The 22,865-nt window shown below is 33.0% G+C and overlaps 2 protein-coding genes across 2 annotated transcripts; both read left to right on the plus strand.

Annotated features, from left to right (window-relative positions):
- Nucleotides 1-369: 369 nt before the first annotated feature.
- Nucleotides 370-1,803, plus strand: LOC139860028 (protein ALP1-like). The gene has a single exon (XM_071848801.1). It carries the CDS (start codon nt 370-372, stop codon nt 1,801-1,803), a length of 1,434 nt encoding a protein of 477 aa, XP_071704902.1.
- Nucleotides 1,804-2,863: 1,060 nt separating this feature from the next.
- LOC139860029 (lysine histidine transporter 1-like) lies at nt 2,864-7,308 on the plus strand. The gene is made up of 8 exons (XM_071848802.1): nt 2,864-2,923; nt 3,720-3,877; nt 4,147-4,533; nt 5,734-6,127; nt 6,428-6,533; nt 6,683-6,774; nt 6,870-6,938; nt 7,199-7,308. The coding sequence occupies exons 1-8, from the start codon at nt 2,864-2,866 to the stop codon at nt 7,295-7,297; spliced, it is 1,365 nt and encodes a 454-aa protein (XP_071704903.1). The 3' UTR covers nt 7,298-7,308.
- Nucleotides 7,309-22,865: the final 15,557 nt, after the last annotated feature.

Genomic DNA, 22,865 nt, shown 5'->3' on the forward strand with positions numbered 1-22,865 from the left:
GGCAAGTTATCAAGGATGTCTTCATCACCTTCGTGGGAGGGCGCCGATGGCAATGGTGCCGCCCTCGGCCGCCCTCGCCCAATTCGCCCTGGTTTTTTTCATCGATACGCATATTCGAGGACGAAGTTTGTTGAGGTTTGGGGCTGTTTAAACGGCTTTACAGCCATTGTAATATTTTTTTTTCAATACCTCCACTATATATATATATATATATATATATATATATATATATATATATATATATATATATATATATATATATATATATACTACTATCCCCATATAAACATACATCACACTCTTACTCTCATCCCACACAATATATATCACACTTTTAAATCCTCAATATTACTAAAAAAATCACAAAAAATGGGTCCAAAATTGGATAGTCTCACAAAATATGCAATAGATGCTGCGAGTTCGGATTTTGGTAACGTCGCACTCAATCTGCTCGATATGATAGATCTAGAAGAAGAAGAAGAAATCTTCGAACCGATCCCAAGACCGCCTAGAAGATTTTTATATAGAGATCGATTAGGAACCGGTATGCGGTTATGGAATGATTATTTTTCAGATAATCCCACTTTTCCCGGGGATTATTTTCGCAGACGTTATAGAATGAGTCGGCCACTCTTCATACGCATTTGCCAAGGTATAATTAATTATTCTCAAGAACCTATTCCGAATTATTTTTTATATTTTCATCAAAGGCCGGATGCTACCGGGTTGCTTGGTTTCAATATTTTTCAAAAATGCACATCTGCGATACGACAATTTGCGTACGGTACTGCACCTGATGCTTTTGATGAGTACTTACATATGGGTCAACAAACGTCATACGAATGTTTGAATAATTTTTGTAAAAGTGTATTTCATTTGTATGCTATTGAATATTTGCGAAAACCGACTCCACAAGACGTACAACGTCTTATAACTGCGCATGCTGAAGTACACGGTTTTCCGGGCATGTTGGGTAGTCTAGATTGCATGCATTGGGCATGGAAAAACTGCCCATATAGATACAAAGGTCATTATACAAGAGGCGACCATGGATACCCAACAATCATGTTAGAAGCTGTAGCATCGTATGACTTATGGATTTGGCACGCTTATTTTGGAACCGCTGGTTCAAACAACGACATCAATGTGCTTAATCAATCCGATTTATTTAACGACCTACTTCAAGATAATGCACCTGCGTGTAATTTTTCGGTTAGTGGGTGTAATTTCACTAAAGGTTATTATCTAACCAATGGGATATATCCTGAATGGGCGACTTTGGTTAAGTCTTTCAAAAGTCCACCTACCACTGAATGTGCAAAAATTAAAAGGTTCCAAGAAGCTGCCCGAAAAGATATTGAACGGGCCTTCGGAGTGCTTCAAGGTCGTTGGGCAATAATTAAAAACCCTTCCCGACAATTCTATGTTGAAAGAATCCGAAGAATTATGCACACTTGTGTTATATTACACAACATGATCACCGAGGACAACGGAAGGGCAATGTGTGACCTTGAAGAAAACTATAGGCCCGCTCGTCGTACAAGGAGATCAATTGAAGAAAGGGTTCAAGCGCACATTCGGGTTAATAAAAAGTTGCGAGATTCCACCATTCATCATCTACTACGACAAAAGCTCATCGAACACATTTGGAATCTTCCTGCAAATTTCTGTGTTCGACACGTACCACAAGTTGGGCCTTCCGGTACAACCGCCAATGATGACGAAGACGAGGACGAGGACTACGAAGAAGACGAAGACGAGGACAACGAAGAAGACGAAGACTGTTACAACGATGATGAGTAGTTTAATTGTGTTTTTTATGTTTAAGTTTATGTAATTTTTAATTTATGTTCAAGTTATGTCGTTTTCCTTTTAAAAAAAATGTAGCCGTAACCTTTGTTGTTTAATAAATGTGATGTTCAAAAACAATTTTTTATTTGTTATATAATAATAATAATAATAATAATAATAATAATAATAATAATAATAATAAAAAATGAGGAAGTATGTCATGGTTGGCAATGGTGTGTTATGAGAGTGTTATGGGAGGAAGTGGTGAGAAAGGAGGAGAGAGAAAGCTGATGTGACAGTGAGGAAATGCCCATGACGGTGTCATGGTTGGGAATGGTCTTAGGAACATATAAAACTATTAATGAACTATGAGATGGTAGCCGAGTGATGATCATGGTTTTCCACTAAGTGGAAAGGAAGGTAGGGAGTTTGAAATCATGGAGCATCAAAAAAAAACTCTCATGGGCACGGAGGTTCACCAAGCACGACTCTATACAGCTTGCAAAGTAGGTTGTCGTCTTAAGATTAATCGACGCACAAAGCGAGTCGATAACTCGAACCCCAGAGAAAACTAAATATTAAAAGTAGTAATGAAATATTAAAATTAGACGGATCAAATTGTCATCTTCAACTAATAAAGTGAAATAATTATCAACCAACTAAACTAAACGCATACTTTTCAAATGAATCATTTTTCGACTTTATTGACCAACACAAGATATTACATAAAATTAGCCGTAATTTCTCAATCACCCTATAAGTGTGTCATTAAATTAATTGATTAATCATCATAAAAAAGATACATTAAATAAACTAGTACTAAATTTGCAACTTTGATGATTATGATTGGTTACAAGAACGTTGACCCAAAGACAGCACATGAATCTAAAAAAAAAAAACTTCCCGGAAACAACCAACTACAATTGACTTGTATGCAAAAGATGGCTGGTATTACTTCATCTATAAATATGCATCTTAATAAGCCCAAAAAAAAACTTAAATCTCACTCTTTTCGCCTCATAATCTCTTTACCAGTTATCGGTATCGGCCATTTTCTTAACGTGTGTCAAAAATGGTTAACGATAACGATAACGGCATAGCCACACATGATCAACAGAATGGTTATAACCAGGTATCTATCCACACTATAAATGCCGAAACCGAATACTATAAGTTTTGTTAAATATTAATAATTTTATCATATTGATTACTTGCTATGCTAATAAGATAAAATGAGCCACATTATTGTCCTTTTGTTTTCTTTGTCTTACTTTGTGTTGAGTCACCAAACTTTTTAGGTATTTTTGATATTATTATCTTGATTCTATAACCTTTTTTGCCTTTTATCGTATCATTTCGTCTTGTTATACCCATCCAGCCTAGCAGTTATTTCCTCGCAAAAACGCTAATGTTCAATACTCACCACATCATACCTTGGGGTCACCAGAAAAATGGTTGAAAACGGTCACATGATAACCTAGTTGAGCCTGTACATGGGAGTAAAAGATCGTCTTGTTATGATGTTCTTGTAATGTTCTGACAAATTACTCGAACATAATAAAATTTTAAACAAAAGGACGGTTTCAAGAGAACTCATTAACTTTGAGGTTGTGAGTTCGAGTCCTGTGTGAATAAAAAGAGTGTTTGCTGTTCAAAAATTAAAAATAAAAAAAAAATAAAAAATCTTAAATATTTTGATTAGTGATAGGTTTTGATGCACCAACAACACATACTTTTAGTTTTGAACAATATGTTATGATGTTCTTGTATCCTCTTGATGTAATTCGTTCTAAACCTGCTAATTTTATATGCTAAGTTTTAGACTCGAATAACAAAATTTCTATCTCTGTCTCTGGCCCTAGATAAACTTGTATTTACAAATTTCAATTTAGAGTACTAAATATCGATAATTCCAACGATACAAACAGGTTGACAACAGGACCGAAAATGAGAAAGCCATTGATGCCTGGCTACCAATTACGTCATCAAGGAATGCAAAATGGTGGTACTCGGCCTTTCACAACGTTACCGCCATGGTTGGAGCCGGTGTTCTCAGTCTCCCGTACGCCTTATCAGAACTCGGCTGGTCAGTATCCCTTTTTGACCACCACTATTCATTAACATATAATGTACGGTAATAACTATCGGTGTGTAGGCCCCGTTTAACAGGGGCAAAATGCAAACCAAAGAAAACAAATATTAAAAATTTAAGGGAAAAAAAAGTAAGTTCAAAATTACTTAAATACCCCTGTATAAACTGGTAAAGGTAACTGTTCACAGAGGCATAATAGCCATTAAACATGGTCCAGAATTACTATAGTAGGAAATAATACTAATACGTGCCAAAATGAACAGGGGTCCTGGTGTTGCAGTTTTAGTAATATCATGGGTTGTGACTCTATACACATTATGGCAAATGGTTGAAATGCACGAAATGGTACCCGGGAAACGATTCGATAGATATCACGAGCTCGGTCAACATGCTTTCGGCGAAAAACTCGGTCTTTATATTGTGGTTCCGCAACAACTTATAGTTGAAGTTGGAGTAAACATTGTATATATGGTTACCGGAGGAAAATCATTACAGAAATTTCATGATGTGGTTTGTGGAGATAGTTGTAAACATATCAAGCTTACGTATTTCATCATGATATTTGCGTCTGCTCATTTCGTTCTTTCTCATCTTCCGAATCTTAATTCGATATCTGGAGTGTCGTTGGCTGCTGCTGTCATGTCCCTCAGGTACTCTGCATAAAACGATATTGTACTTTATTAGAATTTATTTATAATTATACTAAATATTAATATTAATACTGCAAGTTTCATAATTAGTTATTGGGATAACTAACATCTATGCAGTTAACTGCACAGATGTAGGTGCCTTTAAGAGTTTTTTTTAACAAGAAATCACATTTTGAGGCCGAAAGTTATGCCTTTGCTGTACCAAAATTCTTCCTAATTGTTATTTGCTTTAATAAACTAATATTGCCATGTATTCAAATAACCAATCTAATCTATCTATTTATCTATTTAACTATATATAAAGCGAAAATCATAAACCCTTAGATAATAATCATACCATTGATTTGGGTGATGAGTCTCTCTCTTATTTTACTATTAATTAGAATTTCAACACAAGAAAAATGCTCATTTGTGACAACTCAATATTTGATCACTAATAATGCTATTTAGTTACCATTAAAAAAGTGATCACTAAATTTTGGTCACTATACGATATTAGTGACCAAATAAATGGTCACTATAGTGACCAATTTTGGTATTTTGGTCTCTAAAATATTTTTTGACATATCTATATCTATAGTGACGAGAAGTGACCAACCTATTTTGGTCACTAACTTGATTTAATGAACAATTTAGTATTATTAGTGACAAATAGTCTTCGTCACTAAAACTCATTTTTCTTGTAGTGAAATAAAAACAATATTTGTTTAGTAGTTAAGAATTATTTGTCTTCCTCTTAATTAGTTATTTGTCTCTATCTAATTTAGTTATTTGTCTCCTTATAATTACCTATTACTTATTTATTATTATTATTTATTTATATAACAAAAATACTTATTACTTAATATATAATTATTAAATAATCAATTATTATTTATAAACAACTAGTATTAGATAAATCCACCTGTATTATTTGACCCAGTTTCATTTCATATCAAGTATAACAAATGAAATTCTTGAGTATAAGATAGAATTTACTTGTTTACTTCCTTTTTAAAAAGTTTAATAGATTGACTATTTCTAATTCACATGAAATCATTTTTTGGCCATTTTTTGCCTTATAATTTCATAACAATTAGAACATGCCAGATACTCAAATACCCGTTTAACAGATTAAGGTGGACGTAAAACAATAGAACCACAGCCAAACGGTATATACTACAACTCGTTCTAACTGGTAATACAATGGTTACGATGCAGTTACTCGACTATTGCATGGACAGCTGCCTTGAACAAGGGAGTACAAAAAAATGTACAATATGGATACAAAGCTAAGAGCACAGTTGGGACCGTGTTTAACTTCTTTAGTGCGTTGGGTGACGTTGCATTTGCATATGCTGGCCACAACGTAGTGTTAGAAATTCAAGCCACCATTCCATCGACCCCCGAAAAGCCTTCAAAGGGTCCTATGTGGAAGGGAGTGGTTGTTGCTTATATAGTCGTTGCTATATGCTATTTTCCGGTTGCTCTTGTTGGGTATTACGTGTATGGAAATGGAGTCTCGGATAACCTTCTTATTAGTTTGAATAAGCCCGCGTGGCTAATCGCCATGGCTAACTTGTTCGTTGTGGTTCATGTCATTGGTAGCTACCAGGTGAATATTAATATTGAGATTCGATACTTATTGGGCTAACTTTCCACCTAGAACCAAGGTTGCAAACATTTGGGACTTTTTACAAAGTATTCGGAAACTCGAGGTGTACTCGGATATTGACCAAGTTTGACTTTGATCAATTTTGACCGAATTTTGACTGATGTTGACCGATTTTCCATTCCCGAGTTTTGACCGATTTTCCGAGTAATCTCGAGTGTTAGCTGAGTTTTGGCTGAGTTTTGATCAATAAATGTTTATCTTTACTAATAAAATCTAACAGAAATTTTATATGTTATGTAGGTATATGCAATGCCGGTTTTTGATATGATTGAAACCGTGTTGGTAAAGAAGTTGAACTTCACTCCTAGTTTTACTCTTCGCTTTATTACGAGAAATACCTACGTTGGTAAGCAAACACAAATTAATTATATTATCCTACGTGTTCTTTGTAATTTTCCAGCTTCTCGCTAATTTTTTTAATCTTTTTTTTTTTTGCCGTTAAAAAAAATGTGTGGGATTTACTAATTACAATTTAATTTCTTCGTGCATTTGCAGCGCTTACAATGTTCATAGCTATCTGCTTCCCTTTCTTCAGCGGACTACTTGGTTTCTTCGGAGGATTTGCATTCGCTCCAACAACATATTTCGTAAGCAAATTCATTAATTAAATTATTGATTCTTGTTTCTATGTAATATTCGTTTATGGTTTTAATCTTGAATTTGTTGATCTTTGATCATTCAGTTGCCTTGCATTATGTGGCTTTCACTCTATAAACCCAAAAAGTGGAGCTTATCGTGGATTACTAATTGGGTACGTAATTAATTAACACCTATACCAACACTTCAACACTATGAGCAGTAACCACATGATGACATCAGCGCTCACGACATGATGACGTCATCCAACTTCTTTTCTATTTCTAAAAAAAAGAAGTTTAAAAAAAAATTATACCAAAATTTTTACTTTGTTGCAACGCGCGGGCTTTAATTCCTCGTTATATCTATAATATATAACATTTGACTTTTTGATATGTGTTAATCTATATTAACATTGTTTCACTAAATTTTCAGATATGTATCGCACTTGGAGTTTCTTTGATGATCTTATCACCAATCGGAGGTTTAAGGTCGATCATCGTTCAAGCGAAAACCTACAAGTTTTTCTCGTAGGCATTGAGTAGCGGTTTTATATAGAACTTGTTAGCCTAAATATAGGTATAGGAAGCTTGTAATGATAAGAGTGTTTATAAGTAGAAGAGTGCTGTTATAACCACAAGATGATGACACGAAGAACTTATCGGAAGACATTTCAGCCTCTTTTATTGTCTATTTATTATTATTATTTTTTTTTTTGTTTTTGTTTTGAAGTTGTGTGTGTATACATACCTATACAAATCTTTACACTTAAATCTATAGATGTGAATTCTACCCTCAAATGAGAATTATATTCAGGGTTATGTTTCAAATTCAATGCTATGAACAAATAGAATGTATAGCCAATATATATATTTTTTTGACAGCTGTTAGGATCACACAGGGGGACTTCACCACCCACGCGTTCATCTCCTATACAGTTATACCCGTCCCCAACTGCATGCCCAGAAGGAAACCCGCACCAATCCCATACCGAACATAATACAGCAATACCATTGATGTCGTGCGAGGTGTATATAAAATAGCTTTATATTTTACAAGGAAATACTATTAAATACGATACAATTTTACACAAGATATTTATTTATTTATAGAATGGATATACTTAAACCTTGCTACAACACTTATAGGCAGTGTACCTAATCATACAGTAGTGTAGTTTTTAGTAAGTCCGGTTCGTTCCACAGGGAAAATCTTTAAACAAAGCTTAACGCTATATTAGTTTACTTTTATAAAAATACAAATATATATATATAAGTAATATTATTATTATAAAGGGGGGTTTTTACCGTTTAATGACCGGTTTGTCGATTTTAAAACTTTAGTCACAGTTAAAACCAAATGTAAAATATTAAAAAGACTTAATTTAAAGCGTAAAGTAAATAACGATAATGAAATTGCGAATAATAAAAGTGCGATAAAATAAACTTGCGATAATTAAAAAGTGCAATTAAATATGATAACAATAAAAGTGCGATAATTAGAAGTGCAATTAAATATAAAATAAAGGAAATTAAATATGAAATAAAAGAATTATGCTTATTTAAACTTCCGTAATCATGATGTTTGACGTGTTGATTTTAGTTTTATGCCCATGGGTTAATTGTTCTTTGTCCTGGATTATTTAATATGTCCATACGGATTTGTCCATAATAGTCCATCAGTCATAAATATAAAGAGCGAAAGCCTTCGTCAAATTATTCTTATTCCCGAAGTCAAATATTTCAACTAATTGGGGATTCGAATTGTAACAAGGTTTTAATACTTTGTTTAATGAATACACCAGGTTATCGACTGCGTGTAAATCAAGGTTTTACTACTTTGTTAACAATTACACCAATTACCCTTGAATGTAAATCACCCCTGTTTCAACAAGTCTATTAACTATTAATCCAGTTCCATGTCTGGTAAAATGAATAATTATTGGTATTTATAGATATCCCGCCCACCGTACCCAGTCAAGCGTATGTGGTTATATATAGATACGTCGAATTATAAGTTTGTATATTAAATTAACAAGGTATTGTTTAGTTAATATAAAACCCATTAATAGCCCATAGTCTAATTTCCACAAGTGTCGTTCTTTTTATCCAAACCCCAATTATGGTACAAAGCCCAATTACCCAATTTTAGTAATTAGCCCAACATCATGATTACTTCGGATTAAATAAGCATAATAATAACTTAGCTACGAGACATTAAATTAAAAAGGTTGAACATAACTTACAATGATTAAAAATAGCGTAGCGTTACACGGACAGAATTTCGACTTACACCCTTACAACATTCGCTAACATACCCTTATTATTAGGATTAAAATTAAAATTAAAATTAAAATATAAATATAAATATTACGTATAGATATAGAGAGATTGATATATTATGATTATTTTTTACGATCAGAATGCGCGAGCTTTATAGGCAGTTTCAACATTTGGGGCTCCGCGACTCGCGGCCCTTTTCTTCTTCAAACTCCGCGAGTCGCGGAGATCGTTTTTACAGCTCACCCACATTTGGCTCTTTGTTTGCCGACGATTTATTTTATAAATATAATATATATATAATTAATATAATTAATTATATATTATATTATATTTATATACATAGTTAACTTGTAATTTTTAGTCCGTTGCGTCGAGCGTTGAGAGTTGACTCTGGTCCCGGTTCCGGATTTTCGAACGTCCTTGCGTACTATTTTATATCTTGTACTTTGCGTTTTGAATCTTGTACTCTTGTAATTTCGAGACGTTTCTTATCAATAATTGGAACCTCTTTGATTGTATTTAGTACTTTTGAGCTTTTTGGTCGTTTGCGTCTTCAATTCGTCGAGTCTGTCTTTTGTCTTCACCTTTTAATATTTAAACGAATATCACTTGTAAATAGAACATTTGCAACTAAAAGCTTGTCTTTCTTGGGGAATAATGCTATGAAATATATGTTCGTTTTTAGCATTATCAAATATTTCCACACTCGAGCGTTGCTTGTCCTCAAGCAATATAGTCTTGAAATACTAGAATCACTTCTTTATTCTTCACACTTTGTACATCAGTGATTTCTATACGGCGGTATAAACAATGGTAGTAACGATATGGTTTACAGTCCCACATGACTATAAAAATTTAGATCCATTAAGGAAATTGGATCTTTATGAAAACATTTGATCTTTTGAAAATTAAATCTAGTTTTTACCCTAGATAAGTTTTCCGGAATAACCCTTCACCGGTGTTTTCAAATTATTTTTGTGGGTTTGGTGGGTTTCAGATTTGAAAATTTTAGCTCAAAACTTGCGGTTTTGTGTCACCCACTTGCTAACCTTGTATTAGGAAAGCAACACGTCCAGTTTACTTGTCCTGTATATTACCTTTCGGTAAACTACCGTCCGGTTGTAAAGGAAAGCGTTGAACAAGCAATTGTTAAGGCAATGTCCCCTGACATGCTTTTAATTATGGTCTATAACGTGTCGGACGCAATTACTATCCTTTGTAGGAGCAATAGTAAAGCTCACCCTTATAATTTTTTGGTCTGGCACAAGGTCCTGTCTTTGACCATGCTATGCAACCACCGTTCTTACGGTTGACACCCGATTTGGTTCAGGTGACCTAATAAATTCCAGGTGAATTCCTAGGATTTTACGTTCAATGGTAATGAACGCATTGAAAATAGGTTTTCAGAAAACAAATCGGTTTGTAATTTTGATCAAAATATTTTCTCGTTCAAGCTCGAGTTTAGATATCATCGAATTCCATGAGTTTGTAATTCTCAATCTTTAAGGTCAATCTCTAGGATTGAGTAATATCAGTCTTAAAAGCTGATTTTTAATCTTTAAGGAGATTATCCTTTCTGGGGATCTGATTTATTAGTCTTATCAAGCTAATTTGCACGGTGCCCCCCCCCATTTTACGAGATAAATCCTTCTCATGGTTAGGATAAATCTGACCACTTGGCGACCCTGTTTTATGCTGAGGTCCGTGGATTTCCTGCTGATTTTAGTGATGACTTTTCTAGATTTTTCGTCAACCTACAGCTGGTCTGGACGACAACTTCCTGACCTAAATCAAGAAGCGCGTTTCTTTTTCGGAAGACTTTACTTCCTTTTAATGATGGAATTGATTCATCGTGTAGATCCATCTTTTCTTTTCTTTTATCGGGTAAAACAGTTTAGTTTAGTCCAAAGCAAAAGTATTTTCAGTTATTTGTTACAGAAATATGTGACATATGTTTTGAATAACTTGGAGAATTTTTCCACACTTGGCTTTTATTTTCCTTTTTATTGTCCTCTATTCCATTTTAAATGAATTTTAACATTTTGGTTTGTTTCTCAATTTATCTCCTTTTCGAGGTAACAATAATTTCGGTGTTAACACCTAGTTTTATCGTTCATAAATATGTATAAACATGATTTTGAGTTCATTTAGTTAAAAATTTTTAAAAATTTTACTAGAATTGGGTAGTCAGTATATAAGACTAGGGCTGTTCTTTATTATCAGAGAGCACTAGATTCTAATACAACTACTGCTTTACTAGTATTTTTAATGGTAACCAAGTGTTTAAGATAAAAATTTTAAAAATCCGAAAGAATTTAACCCCTTCCCACACTTAAGATCTTGCAATGCCCTCATTTGCAAGAAATCAGTAACAATTTAAATTATTGAGGGTGATTAGCGTAGAAATAATTAAATTTTACCAAATTTTCCAAACATATTGTTGTTTGTTTTCTGAATGATAAATGGTGCACATCATTTGTTCATTCCGTCTCGTTGTTATTTCACATATATTTTTCATCTTGTCGTCAAAATTAGTTGCTTTTGCTGAACTTAATGCCAGTCTTTGAAAATGAGTTGTTTTACCCTGTTGTGTACATAAGATAAACTGCAAACATATATACATATTTTTGAAGTTTGGTATATTACCCCACACTTAAAAATTATTAAAATCTAATAATAAAAGTTAGAAAATTATAAAAACTATTACAATATTAACATAAGTATTAAATGTATTAACATTACAAATAATAAAATAAATAAAACTAAGTAGACTAGGGATGATACTGATACCAGTAGGGGTTCCATGCATAACCATAGGTGCTATAAAATGCTTCGGCTGGGCTATACGTAGGATACGGTGGTTGAATCTCTATAGACCAGGGAGGGAATATGGGCGATGGAGTAGGAATATAGTTTCTACCTATATGTTGGCAATAAGCTATGATTTGGTTTTGATGAACTTGCCAATCTTCAAATGCTCTATGTCTAGCATTTTCGTACTCTTGTGAAGCTATAAACCTTTGCATTTCTGCCATTTCATTTCCCCCTCCTACATTACCTTGCTGTTGGTTTCTCTCAACCTGTGGATGTCTACCATGGTATTGTACTGCGGCGTTATTTCGCCTCTTCAAAACCTTCGCACCATGGTATACATTTAAACCTATTGTATCGCGGGGTTCTGGTTCTTCGATTAGTAATCCCCCCCGACTTATATCCACACCGAGATATTCAGCAATCAAAGTAATAAATATACCACCTCCTATTATGCTATGCGGTCTCATCTGTGACAACCCGGAAATTTCCAACCAAATTTAAACTTTAATCTTTATATGTTTTCGACACGATAAGCAATATTTGTTAAGTTAAATTGCAAGAATTTTAAACTATGTTCATACATTCATTCAACCTCGACCAAGTTCCAACGATTCACGAACCATTAAACGAATATGATTATATATGTATATGTGTATATATATTATAACTTGAAACGTAAACAAAATATTAGATTAAATTCTTTATATGATTGTATCTGTTTCAAAATGTTTATCAATGGAATTAGAAGATAAGATCAAATGATTGAATTATCAGATATATTGAATTGTGATTACAAGTCTCTGTTGAAAGGCCCACGTTGATTTGAGAAATCTTTCCATTTTAACAATATTCGGAAAATGGTAAAGTGATTTATAAATAAGAACAAATTGTCAATCATTGAGAACTAGACAAAGGATAGTGGAAGATTGAATCTCATAAAGACTCGATTGATCTATTTAGTTTCAAACGTACAAAAACGTTTTCAGTTTAAAAAGAACTTTATTATTAAAACGTATATAACTCTTATAAATATCTAGAACCACTTTTGACAACTCATTACTTAACTAGTATGATAAAGATAACGATATTTATATTTTATTTTATTAAATATGTATAACGATTTAAATTAATATTATATATATTTATACGCGTATTATACGTACATAGTTTTATACTTTTACTATACTTAAACTTTACCTTTACTTTATTTTTACTTTACTTTAACTTTAATAATTCATACTTTAATAATTCACTTTGATAATTCATGCTTTAATAATTCACTTTAATGATTCATACTTTAATAATTTACTTTAATAATTCAAAAATCTATTATAAATAGAATTCAATAGGTTTCATTATTTCATAGAAACTTGAAAATATTTTTCTCTAAACTCTCTCAATCGATTTACATATATATATTTACTCCGTATTATTTCAAGATATTATTATTATACATAAAATATTACGACGGAGTGCTGTCCAAGTGATTTCGAAATTATTTTTCGAGTAGGATAGGATTTAGGAAATTATGGGTTATAGCTATGGAGGTGATTGAGTATGGTTCATGGGTATGCTCGTGAGGTCAATATAGTGTTTATCATTTCCGTTGCGTCTACGTACCTTTCCTGCAATATTTAATCTCAATATTGATACGTTCGTGAATCCGAGGCCAACCTTGCACTTGTTCAATGACGTTATATGTATTTTTACTACGAAATACAGTATGGTGAGTTTCATTTGCCTTTTTACCCTTTATATTTTTGGGACTGAGAATACATGCGCTTTTATAAATGTTTGACGAAATAGACACAAGTAATTGAAACTACATTCTATGGTTGAATTATCGAAATCGAATATGCCCCTTTTTATGAAAGTCTGGTAATCTAAGAATTAGGGAACAGACACCTTAATTGACGCGAATCCTAAAGATAGATCTATTGGGCCTAACAAACCCCATCCAAAGTACCGGATGCTTTAGTACTTCGAAATTTATATCATGTCCGAAGGAGGATTCCGGAATGATAGGGGATATTCTTATATGTATCTAGTTAATGTCGGTTACTAGGTGTTCACCATATGAATGATTATTTTTGTCTCTATGCATGGGACGTATATTTATGAGAACTGGAAATAAAATTCTTGTGGTCTATTAAAATGATGGAAATAAATGATTATGATAAACTAATGAACTCACCAACCTTTTGGTTGACACTTTAAAGCATGTTTATTCTCAGGTGTTAAAGAAATCTTCCGCTGTGCATTTGCTCATTTTAAAGATATTACTTGGAGTCTTTCATAGCATATTTCGAAGAACGTTGCATTCGAGTCATTGAGTTCATCAAAGATTATTATTAAATCAATTTATAGTTGGATAGTGGATATTATGAAATGGTATGCATGCCTGTCAATTTTCGATGTAAAGAAAGTTTGTCTTTTAAAAACGAATGCAATGTTTGTAAAATGTATCATATAGAGGTCAAATACATCGCAATGTAATCAACTATTGTGAATCGTTTATAATGTATATGAACGGGTCCTTTCAGTTGGTATCAGAGCGGTGGTCTTAGCGAACCAGGTCTGCATTAGTGTGTCTAACTGATAAGTCGATAGGATGCATTAGTGAGTCTGGACTTCGACCGTGTCTGCACGTCAAAAGTTTTGCTTATCATTTTGTGTCGAAAATTAACTACTTATCATCCTCAGGAAATTACCTGCTTATCATTTTTAGTCTAAGACACGTCTTGCTGCATTGATTGCATGAATAGTGTATAGACAAAAATTCATATCTTAGCATATCTGTTAAATCATATCTTATCGTATCTGTTACTTTAAACTTTGCCTGACATATCCCGCAAAGTCCTTCGTAATCTACGAAATCTTTTTATCTATATATATATATATATATATATATATATATATATATATATATATATATATATATATATATATATATATATATATATATATATATATATATATATATATATTCTATGTAATTAGAATACCATCCGTTAGCCAAAATCATTTCATATCAAAAAAAAAAAATCCTTTATCCAATCATACGAAATGGAATTCGTCATCAGTTCAAGTCACTCAGATTCCGAAATGGAATTCCATTCAAGCTCCGAAAGCAGTGTGACTGGAATAGATCAACCAATCAGTCATCACCTATTCTGGATGAATTGGGGATGGGTTCGTAGCCTCATCAATCATTGGAGACAAGAAGAAGGTGATCCCTTCCATCCACCACATTGCCCTCTTGACGAAGAACCTGAAGCACTTACCGGCGAACCTGTCCGAAACACCATTTTCTCGCTCATTTCTAGAGTATCTCGTCACGATTATATATTACATCAAATTTTAGATTTTATTTATCCGCTCGTCCGAACCGACAATCACCCCGGTGTAATAGAAGAAGTCAACGAGCTTCGCGCTCGGGTAGTGGCTTTGGAGAATATGGTGCAGAGATTACAAACACCAGCAGCAGCATCAGCAACATAACCAGTACCACCATCATCAACGCTAATAGTACCATTACCACCTCCAACCACAACCGCGTCGTAAACCTCAACTTCACAATCTGTCCCACGAGCATCAACGTCATACGCACCATAGATACCAAGGAGTACCAACAACAATAACTGATGAAGTATTAATTCATAACTTCATTGGAGAAACATTTTGCGGTGATTATGTAATCTCTAAAGTCTTAGAGATTATCTAATCTAGCCCTAACCATAAATCAGTTAAGCGAACCAAAATGATAGAAGGAAGAGTAGAAACCCTGACAAAAATGGTGTGTGATTAACAAGCTAAACTTGCTTTACCAACAGCATCAACAGTACCGTCAGCGTTACCAGCATCGTCAGTACAGTCAACATCCGAATCAACAACACCGATAACATCACAAACTCAGTCAGTTCAAGAATCACTGTTGACATCATTACGAATCAATAACGTGTATATTGTATCAACGACTTATGAAGAATTAACTCATTCCCTCTGAAGAAATTATATGTATATTATATATATATATATATATATATATATTTTGAAATAAATCTTTCCGTGCTAAGCTATTGTGTGTGAATCTTAACTACTCGGTTAATTCATATTACAAATATGCAATAATGTACGTCCTTCGGCTGCAACTTAACCAGCGTTAACTACAATCCCTGTCACAATTCAACAAATTCCAATTCATAATAAATCAAGTATATATTTGATTTTATACTTTCATCATCGATGTACCCGAAAGTTTTCAGATAACATCATTCGTACTTTGCGAAATTCACAAGAATTCCACGAACCGAACATCATACATCAACAAATAACGAAGTATTGATTCATAATTTCAATGTCATTAAAGAAATACTGCGTAAAAGTTATGTACTTTTTAAAGCCGTTAGGGATTATTCAATTCTAGTTTCAACCGTAAATCAAATGAGTTTAATTTAACATTAACTCATTAAATCTATGTTACATCTGAAGAAAATATACATATATATATTTTCATAAAGACTGTAATAAAATTCTTTTGTACAAAATATTAATTGTGAAATTTTTTTTAACGGGTAGGTAATACCCGAGAGATATATAAATTCACAATTAATATGTTACATTCTTCGAACCTGATTCAGCAAATCATCCATTATACTCCCTACTTTCACAACAATATACATTCTTTTATAGAAATCAAAACAACCATACTCATTCAAAATTTAATTACATATTCTGATTTTGAAATCTCAAAATTCAACTTGAAATATGACCAAAATCATCACTCTTAGATCCTTACATCTTTCACAAGCTATATTTTGACTTCAAAACTGTGTTAGAACATCAAATGTATGTTAACGATTACAATCTGTTTTCAAACCCTTCGAAAATTTCCGAAGACACTTCGAATGATGAGCAATCGAGATGATGATCCAACCACATGTTACCCACAGTTATGTACCCGAAAAACTCTTGAAACCAAAGTAAAAGTTTAAACAACGTATTCGCGTTAAATTTTTTGGCATTTATTAGCAAAAATAACTTTGCGACTCCTATTCAAAGTAGCCAGTTTTGTCACAGCTCCAGCAAGTCAACTTCGACTTTTCAGTCAGACTAACCTTATTATAACCTTGAGATATACACCATCGTTACCAGAGAACCTTTTACATTCCACCACATTATTAGCAGATGTACCAACAACTTCATTACCCTTTGACTTTAGCCTCTCCAAAAAGTCATTATAATTATTCATTGAAACCCCATCATTTACTCATTCGCATCTTGTAATGAGAATTGCCATACGAATCATTGGGAATTAGCAATCAGTATTTTGAAATCTTGCAGGATGTCTACGCCAACAGTTATATGTGTATATATAACGTCTATCTTCTGGACTTAATTTGAATGTGAAGTTTCTGAAAAACACTCCTAACTACGAACTGGTTCTCCGAAAATGGAAAAAAAAATGCTGATGAAGCAGCAAAAACTATAAACGACTTTAAACGGTAAAAGCTGGATGATAATGATGAAGTGTGCTGGCAAAGCGCAGAAAAAGAGAAGTTTTGGAACTGGAAAATGGATTGAGCAAAGTAGGAAGGAGACTGTGGACAAATTACAAAGACTGAACCTGACTTCAAAGGATCCAAATGATTCAGTACCTGCTGAAGTCATTAACGAATACCTTGCTCCTGACTCTAAACCTCTGAGGACAATATTCTTCATCATACTTTGATATTAGAAATTCTAAAATATCATCATATCTTTCATTATAAATATCCTCCATATTTCTGAAGATATTTTCTTAATTTTTCTTATTTGAAATCATTTACCTCTTTGCGCTATCTGTATTACATCATAAAAGAAACTATTTTAGTTTCTAAATTCTGAAACATTCAAGTTTAAAATAGGAATATTTTGAAGTAATGTTGGGAACTGAAGCATGAATTAGTATAATATAATGACACTTGATCAATGTGATTATATTACAGTAAGTCATGATGAGTTTCTAAATGGAACGTGATGATTCACAGATCATAACATCATCATGTGCCATGTTATACGACTCTTATATTCTATTTAACCTCTAAAATATCAAGAAAATATTTCTTGATGATTCGGCCTTTTCCAAGGTATTCTAGTAATTTGACAAGTCAAGATCGTGCCATCACAATTTCCTTCCTAAAACATTAACAATGTTCATTCTGAAATTCATATCTGTGAATTCTGGACCATTACAAGCGGTGCTTAATCGCAAGAAGAAGAAACGAAAGGATAAAACTCCGAAATAGAAATTGGGGTATAAATTGCAGCAAATAAAAGAGAGCATTAAATATGAATGATAATGATTATAGAAGATAGAAGCAGTGACTTTGAAATATAAGGGAACATATAAATCCCAACGACAAACCAGAAATTATAAACCATATATATCGATGCATATAGCAATATAAAGACACGGGAGAACTAGAAACACTATAAACCCAAGAGTATAGTAGAAGTAAATAGATTCTTCCGGCGGTAGATGAAAAAGAAGAATGAACGATATGAAAGTTAGAAGTATATCGAGAATCAGAACTGGATGGAGCATATTGATGAATACTTTAAAAATATGAGTTGAGGAGGAAAGAATAGAAGGTGATGAAACATGACTAGGAACTTAGAAATCAACAGATTTAACTCACACAATGGCGGAATAAGTGAATCAAACCCTCTAGTGAATAGGTTAAGTTTTTTTTGATTAATTTAGTCAAACCACAACTAAATCAAGTGTGATTAGATCAACACCTAGAGTTATTATTCACCACCTGGGTGATTTGGACTGAGAGAGAATCGGAGGAGCTCACTAGATCTGAGTGTGAGTAACAAATGAGAGGCTTAACCTAAAATGAAGAACATAAGACTTTATATACCCCTGCTGTTGACTCACCCATATGATTCATTCATCACACGTACGAGTTGGCTTCATCAGCCGTACGGGTGATCACTCACTCGTGTCTTCTCATTTAGGTTGTAATTGTGACTTAGCTCAGCATCAACCGTGCGTATGAGCCTGTCAGCCGTACTAGTGAGGCTTCACTCGTACGTCTGACTAAGTCTAACATAGTCAAACATCTAAATCTCATTCCTGCAGTTCCTGTAACCACATACAAACATGGATAGGATAATAACGAGCAATCATGGTGGCCTGTAAACTGTTGTACCTGCAATGGACATGGGTAGATGTCTAGGGACTTGCATAAAATGCATCAACAGAAGGTGTGAGTTGTAAGGAAACGAAGGAGGTGAATTTATAAGAAAATCTCCAACAGAACAATTAAAATGGACGATCGCATTTAAAGCGGATCCTAATTCCCTTGATTACCGGAGAGTCAAATCTTATTAAGAAGATTTTCTTCAAATCCCTTGAAATCTGGGAATCAATCATATTTACGTCAAATGATAAGATGAATCTACACTTAGTCATTTCACTCTTCTATGTTAGCTTCATTCGTACTCTTCATATAAATGAATTGTTTATCCAAATTATTCGCTGATGATAAAACTCTAATTTTCAGCCCATATGCATCATGAAAACATACTTATTATCATTCACGACCTTTCCACTTAAATTTTGGGACGGAATTTCTTTAACGGGTAGGTACTGTGACAACCCGGAAATTTCCAACCAAATTTAAACTTTAATCTTTATATGTTTCCGACACGATAAGCAATATTTGTTAAGTTAAATTGCAAGAATTTTAAACTATGTTCATACATTCATTCAACCTCGACCAAGTTCCAACGATTCACGAACCATTAAACGAATATGATTATATATGTATATGTGTATATATATTATAACTTGAAACGTAAACAAAATATTAGATTAAATACTTTATATGATTGTATCTGTTTCAAAATGTTTATCAATGGAATTAGAAGATAAGATCAAATGATTGAATTATCAGATATATTGAATTATGATTACAAGTCTCTGTTGAAAGGCCCACGTTGATTTGAGTAATCTTTCCATTTTAACAATATTCGGAAAATGGTAAAGTGATTTATAAATAAGAACAAATTGTCAATCATTGAGAACTAGACAAAGAATAGTGGAAGATTGAATCTCATAAAGACTCGATTGATCTATTTAGTTTCAAACGTACAAAAACATTTTCAGTTTAAAAAGAACTTTATTATTAAAACGTATATAACTTTTATAAATATCTAGAACCACTTTTGACAACTCATTACTTAACTAGTATGATAAAGATAATGATATTTATATTTTAATTTATTAAATATGTATAACGATTTAAATTAATATTATATATATATTTATACGCGTATTATACGTACATAGTTTTATACTTTTACTATACTTAAACTTTACCTTTACTTTATTTTTACTTTACTTTAATTTTAATAATTCATACTTTAATAATTCACTTTAATAATTCATACTTTAATAATTCACTTTAATAATTCATACTTTAATAATTCACTTTAATAATTCAAAAATCTATTATAAATAGAATTCAATAGGTTTCATTATTTCATAGAAACTTGAAAATATTTTTCTCTAAACTCTCTCAATCGATTTACATATATATATTTACTCCGTATTATTTCAAGATATTATTAGTATACATAAAATATTACGACGGAGTGCTGTCCGAGTGATTTCGGAATTGTTTTTCGAGTAGGATAGGATTTAGGAAATTATGGGTTATAGCTATGGAGGTGATTGAGTATGGTTCGTGGGTATGCTCGTGAGGTCAATATAGTGTTTATCATTTCCGTTGCGTCTACGTAATTTTCCTGCAATATTGAATCTCAATATTGATACGTTCGTGAATCCGAGGCCAACCTTGCACTTGTTCAATGACGTTATATGTATTTTTACTACGAAATACAGTATGGTGAGTTTCATTTGCCTTTTTACTCTTTATATTTTTGGGACTGAGAATACATGCGCTTTTATAAATGTTTGACAAAATAGACACAAGTAATTGAAACTACATTCTATGGTTGAATTATCGAAATCGAATATGCCCTTTTTTATTAAAGTCTGGTAATCTAAGAATTAGGGAACAGACACCTTAATTGACGCGAATCCTAAAGATAGATCTATTGGGCCTAACAAACCCCATCCAAAGTACCAGATGCTTTAGTACTTCGAAATTTATATCATGTCCGAAGGAGGATCCCGGAATGATAGGGATATTCTTATATGTATCTAGTTAATGTCGGTTACCAGGTGTTCACCATATGAATGATTATTTTTGTCTCTATGCATGGGACGTATATTTATGAGAACTGGAAATGAAATTCTTGTGGTCTATTAAAATGATGGAAATAAATGATTATGATAAACTAATGAACTCACCAACCTTTTGGTTGACACTTTAAAGCATGTTTATTCTCAGGTGTTAAAGAAATCTTCCGCTGTGCATTTGCTCATTTTAAAGATATTACTTGGAGTCTTTCATAGCATATTTCGAAGAACGTTGCATTCGAGTCATTGAGTTCATCAAAGATTATTATTAAATCAATTTATAGTTGGATAGTGGATATTATGAAATGGTATGCATGCCTGTCAATTTTCGATGTAAAGAAAGTTTGTCTTTTAAAAACGAATGCAATGTTTGTAAAATGTATCATATAGAGGTCAAATACCTCGCAATGTAATCAACTATTGTGAATCGTTTATAATGTATATGAACGGGTCCTTTCATCATCCCCCTAACCATAGCTGATAAATAATAACCCACACAATAAGGTATACTTACAGCGCTTTGTGGGTCTCGAATACACATGTGGTAAAACAAATCCTGTTCATTTACCTTTTCCTTGTTCTTACCTCGTTGTGTAATCGAATTGGCTAAAAACCTATAAATTACTCTTAATTCAGCTCTATCTATATCCAAATAAGAGTAATTTCCCCCTTTAAATCGGTGATGGCTAGTCATTTGACTCCATACACCATGCGTATCAAAATTTTCGTCTATCTTCCTACCGTTCAATATCAACCCTCTACAATCGGCAGATGCTAACTCCTCAGGCGTATATATACGTAAAGCCTGAGCCATGTCTAGTAAAGACATGTGGCGCATCGAACTTCCTAACAAAAATCTAATAAAAGATCGATCGGTTAAACTAGCTACCCGATCATTTAATTATATACTACACAACAATTCTTCACACCATACTTTATATACAGGTCTACGCATGTTGAATAACCGTACTCAATCGTTAAAAGTAGAATTACCATACCTCTGTGTAAGTAATTTCCTAATTGGCCCGGCCAATTCTACAGCTTCTAATGGTCCCCATTCTATGACCCTAGGTACTTCAACAGCTTTAGAATGAAGAGTATGCAAACCCCTTTGGTATTTTGGATAATCTATCCAAAGTCTGTCAAATCTCAGGTTCGGGTGCAAATCTTCCAAGTGCATATCAGAGAATGTCATGACTGGATGAGGTATATCTTGTTTGTAGTAGTTATCCACCTCCTGTTGTTCCGTATTCTCAGTAGGAGCATTGCCAGCTTGGGATGAAGATTCACCCCTTTCAGTCTGCAAAACACATCAAACACAATTTTTGTGCATCCAAATATGCATTAGTGTCAGCAAAATTATCAATCAAAATAATTACAATGACATGATCAATTTATATCAAACTTAAGCTCATTTTCATATTTTTATCAAATCTACACTTTTTCAAATAAGCATATACGAAAATGTTCGCCAAGTTCATAAGCATTCAACTCAAATAACATGTCAAAATAATCATTATTAGCAATTAAACAAGTTTCAAATGGCATTATCTCTCAAAAATCAAGTTCATGAATTTTAGACTTGAAAAAGTCCACTTTAATTCTCAAAATCATGTTTAGGCTCAAAGTTTGGATCATTTAACTACCTAAACATGTTACACTACTTAATTTAGCAACAATTCATGACAAAAATCGGCCATAACCTGTTTATATCAAAAAGCCCCAAATTTGCTCAAGAACACAAACCCTA

The sequence above is a fragment of the Rutidosis leptorrhynchoides genome, chromosome 7 (assembly GCF_046630445.1).
Source record: "Rutidosis leptorrhynchoides isolate AG116_Rl617_1_P2 chromosome 7, CSIRO_AGI_Rlap_v1, whole genome shotgun sequence".
Classification (NCBI taxonomy): domain Eukaryota; kingdom Viridiplantae; phylum Streptophyta; class Magnoliopsida; order Asterales; family Asteraceae; genus Rutidosis; species Rutidosis leptorrhynchoides.